This window comes from Amaranthus tricolor, chromosome 16, assembly GCF_026212465.1.
Source record: "Amaranthus tricolor cultivar Red isolate AtriRed21 chromosome 16, ASM2621246v1, whole genome shotgun sequence".
Classification (NCBI taxonomy): Eukaryota; Viridiplantae; Streptophyta; class Magnoliopsida; order Caryophyllales; family Amaranthaceae; genus Amaranthus; species Amaranthus tricolor.
In genome coordinates this window covers 7408783-7415693 of record NC_080062.1, presented here as the reverse complement: position 1 = coordinate 7415693, position 6911 = coordinate 7408783, and the positions used below count along the sequence as shown (strand labels likewise).

General features: G+C 35.9%; 1 protein-coding gene across 1 annotated transcript; it reads right to left on the bottom strand.

Annotated features, from left to right (window-relative positions):
- Positions 1-1357: 1357 nt before the first annotated feature.
- LOC130802791 (protein MAINTENANCE OF MERISTEMS-like) lies at positions 1358-2553 on the bottom strand. Its single transcript, XM_057666863.1, has 3 exons — positions 2141-2553; positions 1641-2063; positions 1358-1560 (listed from the first exon to the last, which is right to left on the bottom strand). Exons 1-3 carry the CDS (start codon positions 2549-2551, stop codon positions 1399-1401), a joined length of 996 nt encoding a protein of 331 aa, XP_057522846.1. The 5' UTR covers positions 2552-2553; the 3' UTR covers positions 1358-1398.
- Between the last annotated feature and the right edge of the window lie 4358 nt (positions 2554-6911).

Below are 6911 nucleotides of genomic sequence, written 5' to 3'. Positions count from 1 at the left end.
ACTTTTAATTGCAAATCCTACTTCAATCCAAATGATACGTACGTGGCCGTATGTTGTGCTGATAGATACAACGTACAAAACGAACAAACCAAAGTGGCCACTATGTGAAGTGATCGGAATGACGCCAACAAATCACAACTTCTTGGTTGCGTTTTGTTTGATGCGAGATGAGGCGGCTGTGTCGTACTCGTGGGTGCTGCAGGGATTGAGAGATATTTTCGGCATTGCTCAGACTCCTAGCGTCATTGTAACCGATCGTGACGAAGGTTTATCTGCAGCTATTCGTGACGTCTTCCCAGGTAAAAACGCTTTGTGAGTTCATTATTGTGGTTATATCTATTGATAATGTCTTAATTACGTTCACTGTTTTGTTTAATGTAGATGAACGTCATTTGTTATGCACCTGGCATATTGGCAACGATGTTGAGAACATGGTGGACAAGTTGTGCGGCGGCAAGAAAAATCAACAAGGGCAGTTATTCAGGAAAAGTAGATGGAACCCCTTGGTTGAAAGTGCTACAATCCGGGAATATGAAAAGAGATGGGAAGGGATCGTCAGTACGTGGTCGGTTAGGAACCGAAGGGTCGTTCGGTATTTGACTGGAACATGGATTCCACTTAGAGAGAAATTTGTGCGTGCGTGGACGAATGATTGTTTACACTTGGGTAACCATACTACCAGCAGAGTGGAAAGCCAACACTCGTCTTTTAAGTATTACCTTGGTAGCGATAATAGCTCATTCGATACCCTTTTCAAAAGGGCGCACACACAGATTACAAATCAACAAGCTAAAATCCGACAATCGCTACAGGAATCCATGACTTCTGTACCAAGAACGCTACGACAGTATTTCTTTAGACCTCTATATCGCCACGTGTCTCTCTATGCCTTGGAGCAGATCCAGAATGAGTTTAACCGCATGTTAGAACTGGGTGATTTTGCATTGAACAAATGCGGATGTGTACTTCAAAAAACCGCATGTTAAGAAAAGCACAGGCCGCGAGAAGTGTAAACAAACTAATACATATACTTTGGGTTAATCGAAATCATTTTGTTCAACTATTTATGAACGACGATTCATCCCCTCTGCCGCCGATCCACCCACGTTGGAAACAAGCAGCTGACAATTTCGCGAAAGATCTTGACACAAATTTCACTACGAGGATTATGCTGTGGAATAATCTACGCGGGTCACACCCACCAACAAATAACACCGCTGACGATGCTGTAAATTTAGATACTCCATAGAATTTATACACGACATTCATTAAAAGTTGTATATAATCCATAAAGGTGTTAACAATATAATCCACGTTAGTGTGTATATTTATGTAAAATAAATGCAATCATTGACGAAAATAAATGCAATAAATAATGTAAAATAGTTTCAGTACAGACTATTCAGGGCCTTGCCCTTGATCAATTTGCCATTCATCAAATAAATCTCTACAATCATTAAGGTATATTTCTAAAGCATGTCGTTGACGGGAGTTCAAATCCGCAATCCGCGTAGGTAGTCTTGCCACTGGAGCGAATCGACTGGCCCATTCTTTCGCGAACTGAAAACACAAAAAGACAATGTGCGTTATTAATTCATTAAAAAAAAGAACCTGGAAAAAAAATTGATAATAAAACTCACGTAATCAGATCTGCTCTGACCAGGACCAGGACCGAAAGCCAGCAATTCGTCTCGGGATATGTACGGGTGCGAGCACACTCTAAACCATTCAACGTAATTAGGTTCAGTCTCTGAAGGAACAGTAGCCCGTCGAAGTCCCTGCTCTACAAGGCGGGCACTGTAGGGGAACCTACTCCATGCCTCCACAAATGCAGCAGCAGAAGAAGGAAAGGTCACGGAGTAGGTTCCGTGTGCCGGTCGAAGAGCCTTGGCTGGTCTAATAGGAGCTGGAGGAATAGACTGCACGAACCCAATCTGTCGCAATGCCCGCTCTGGCAAATACACCTCCACAACATCAAAGCAGGTGATAGCCCCGATGACTGTGGTGCGTGGGTGCTCATTCAGCAACGTAGCAGCAGAAAAATTGTAGGGAGTCCATTCAACCTGCATACAGGCCAAGTTAAAAAAAAATTTCCTACAAATAAAAAACAACATGCATGACAAAATGTAATGTAAAATACCTGAGTCTCTGTCATTGAGTCCAGAACCTTGCGGAACTCCATCAACCTGTCCAGCTCACGACCTACTTTCTTCAGCGTCCACATCTCCGCCCTAGTCATGTTTGGCACATCATCTCGGCGAGGATGAGGGCGGAAAGCGGGGAAGTACTCATAGATCCATGTCTGGAGCAATGTGAGGCATCCAGCAATGGTCTTGCAACCAGCCCTAGATGCCATTCCGAGCTGCCTGTACAAGAACGCCAAGGTCACCGCACCCCAGGCCACGTCCTGTTCATCGTCGTTGACGACAACTATCGGGTGAGGTCGCATGCCAGTCCTGGTCTTATCCGCCAACAAGGTAGAGCCGATGACAGCCATGTAGTACGCTGTGGTCTGGGTATCCAAGGCCTGCGACCTATGACACAGTCGCATCAGTTCAGCAACGCTTATGCATCCGCTGGTGAATGAACCTTTACGTCGAAGCTCAGACAGAGGCTCGCCGACCAGATTGGTGATACCAACCTCCTACTCCGCCTCCGAAGGCTCAGCCGGCAGAGAACCATCAATAGAAATGCCCAATATGCGTTGCACGTCGTGCAACATAATCGTCATCTCTCCCCAGGGCATGTGAAAGGTGTTCGTATCCGGCTGCCACCTCTCGACGAACGCCGATATCAAAGCAGAGTCGATGTGCTGGTGCATAATGACCAGTAGTCGACCGAGGGAAGTGGAAGGTAGAAAATCGACTAGCTCATCGGACATATCCCTCAGTCCGATGATGGACTCCACCGGTCTCTTCCTAATACGGCACTCCAGAATCGGAGGCGTACGCTCGGAGCCGTCATAAATAAGTTTAGCTATGTGCCCGCCATAGCTAGGGATCAGTCGCGTATCTGTCGGCCCCATGGGCTGGAGTGATGTCACTAACCAGTCCGTGTTAGTGGACTGTGAGGGCCTGCCCCGTGGCGGCTCATTATCGACAAAACTTCCTCCTGCACGCTCAGATGCGGCGGAAGAACTCGGGCCGCCACGGGCAAATCTGCCGTCGGGGCCACGAACTATAGTCCAGTCCAATGGGGCAGGCTCAGGAGCTTGGAACTAAACATCATCAGCATCATTATCATCATCACTATAAACCCCCCAACTACTCTGGAGGCTATCAGCCTGGTCATCAAAATGAGTACGCACTTGGTTCAGCGTACTCGACCTTTGGGCCTCACTGTGTCTGGCCGCCTCTTCCTGCCTAGCCCTCCTAGCAGAACCCGTGACCCCCCTCTCATGCGGGTCCCCTCTGAGTAAGGTAGGCCTAGAACTATTACCTCTCAACAATTGCCTAAAAAAACCCTTTCCTTTTTCTTGATTACCAGCCATTTTCTACAATTTTTTACGGTTTCATTCAATATTATAAATAATAATATTTCTAAAAACATAATAATCATAAATAAAATATGGAAAAAAATAACATAAAAAACAAAAAAATTAATTAATAATACAAACATAAACAATTATATAACAACAAAAAATTAAATTATTATTAACTATCACAATAACAGTAATAACATAAAAAAAATTATATTTATAATAATAATCACCTTTTTTTTTATATTTCAAAATTTAAAATTATTATTCCTAAATAAACGGAAAAAAAAAACAAATTTAAAATAAATAAATAAATAAATTATTTACAATATTAACATTTTATTAAAAAAAATATATAAATTTATTAATAAAAATCAGGTTTTTTTTTAAATTTCAAACTTTAAATATATTTTTCCTAAATATAAGGAAAAAATAAAAAAAAAATATATATATATATATATATATATATATATATATATATATATATATATATATATATATATATATATATATATATATATATATATATATATATATATATATATATATATATATATATATATATATATATATATAATAATCAGTTTTTTTTTTTAAATTTCAATTTTTAAATTTATTACTCCAAAATATACAAAAAATTAAAATAAAATAAAAAAAAAGAAAAGAAAATGAGTCGCCCAGATCCGGGCGGCTGGACCCCGGTTCAGTCGCCTAAAATTAGGCGACTGAACCGGGGTTCAGCCGCCCAGATCTGGGCGACTCATTTTCTTTTTTTTTTTTTTTCCGTAAAATATAAATAACATATATATACACTTACTAAAAAAAAATAAATAAACATTACAAAATACAAATTTAAACTAATAATTTATAAAACAAAACATAAACATATATTTAATAATAAATAAAAATAACAATAACAATAATAATAATAAAATTAATGATAACAACATTAACATATATTTAATAATACAAAATTAACAATCACAATAATAATAATAATAAAATTAATAATAATAACATTAACATATATTTAATATTAACTAAAATAACAATACAATAATAATAATAATTAAATTAATAATAATAAAATTAACAAAATACATACGGAAAAAATTAAAAAAAAAAAAAAAAAAAAAAAAAAATTGGAGTCGCCCAGATCTGGGCGACTCCTATTTTTTTTTTTTTTTTTGATGATTAAATTTAATTAAAAATAACTTACCTCTATTGATAAATTCGGATTGAACTTAATTTTTGCTTCCAAATTTTGCTTTTGTATGTTGGTTTTTAGTTGTAGTGAGAGAATTTTTAGTGTGAGTGTGGTTTATATAGAAAATTTTAGCTTTAATGACATAATTGTAATTTTTTCAAAAATCAAGGGCAATAAGGTAATTTACTAGGGGGTGGCGAAAAAATGAAAAGGGTGGCGAATTATAAGAATTGGGAAAAAAAAAAAGTACTAGATGGCTTTTAGTCAAAGTTAGTAGACCGTCATCGAATTTTACAAAACATATCCAACATGCAGCGGTTTTGCGATCAATATGTCAGTGACTGTTGATACTTTATTTTATATAATGCTTAAAGTAGTTTTATTTTATTTTATTCAATAATTATCCGACAACTTTACCTTTGACTACGATATGACTAGATGATGCGTCAGACATACAAAAATCTGGATCTCTTCTTTTAGATGGCTGGATAATGATAAAAAATTATTGTTATTTCATGTATGATAAACAAAATCATTAATTTCAAATTTTCTTTTATCTACTTTTTACTATATTTCACCTTAAATTTCCATTATTTTCTTTTTTCAAATAAATATTACTATATAAATGTCTTTTATACAGTAAAAATATTATGTATTTTGATATATTCTTAATTAGATTTAGAAGCTTTACGAATATATAAGACCCACATAAAATTTCATTATAAAAAAACAATGAGATGGATATTATTCTTTTCTATTATCATTAAAAAATTACTATTGGCATTCGTCTAAGCTATTAATAATCTCAACATAAAATTGATGAAGTTTTAAGTTGTTGACCATGTTGTAGAATTAGTTACTTATAAAAATCGAGAGTGACTTGATTTGAAAAATTGTTATTGAAAATCGAATCAATCGCTTAATCTTTATGTTTGAAATTTTATCTGAAGTCAATATTTGACTTGTTACCCAAGCCTCTAAACAAATCATAAGAATTGCAGCTAATTTTTTGAGAGTCTGTCTGTTTAAGAGACGTATCTTAAGCCCAACTCATTAAAGAGTAATGCCCACTTACCGTATTCTTAATGCCTATTTACATTATACTTAATGCTTACTACAGTTTTCTTAATGTGTAACACCCCTGAATTTCCGATCTTCTATACGGAACCAAAACCGCAAGGAAACGGAGGAAATTCAGGTGTTACATTAAAAATATAAAATGTATAATAAATAATAAAAAGGAAAAGAGAAAGTTAGATGGTTTGATTAAAGGTATTAGAAAATTCCAAAACAAAATCGTGTGGAAATTTCAACAGTATCTGCTCTAAAGTTAAACGCACTAAACAAACAGCGATCAATAAAACATAATAAAGAAGAGGCATCATCGGCCTTGTAACAAAAAATCATCGCCTAATCATCGGTCGACATGCTAAGCATGGATCGTGGTGCCAATGTAAACGCTTGAGTTCGAAGCAAGAATAAGAATGATAAACTAATTAATAATAAACAAACCACAAAAACAATGCAGTGGAAATAACTTATACAAAGGAGGGCATGTCCCTCAAACTCAAACATAGACAACTTAATTAAAAGAAACTACATGTAGACAATAAAATATTGTATACTTTTAGATTCTCACTCATTTCCCCCCGTAAGCAATGCAAAGAAGCTTCAACACCTCTATCTATGATAACCCCGCTGCTCAACGTAAGATCATAGACCAACGTGTCATAGCAGGGCCATCAAAGACAAGCTATCAACAATGAAAAAAAATAGTACACGTCAGTAAACAACGAATTTATGGTAGTTAGAACCACAGAACAAGTGAATAAACATTGACATTGAACGACAATAAGAGTTTTACTCCTGTACCTTAACACTTCCTATTTACTCCATGATTTGCTTTCAGAACGTCTAATCCCTCGACGAATATTCAAGAGTAGTGGGTCTTTTCTCTACTTCATGGCTAGTGATAAGGCCAAGGGCGTTATCGGACATCTTTTCTCATTTACATTAATGTTTGTTTCCAATTATTGGAATCTTCATTCCTGCTTTGTATCCTTTTAATTAATGAAGTTATTTCATTAACTGTGTCCACTGTTTGACTGTTGTTTTATAGTGTTTCTTTGTTGTTTTTTCTCCCTTTTATTATTTTTTGTGTAGTCAATTGTTTCATTATTGTTTGTTTGTTGTTTCTATGTTGTTTGCTGCGGATTTTCAGATCTT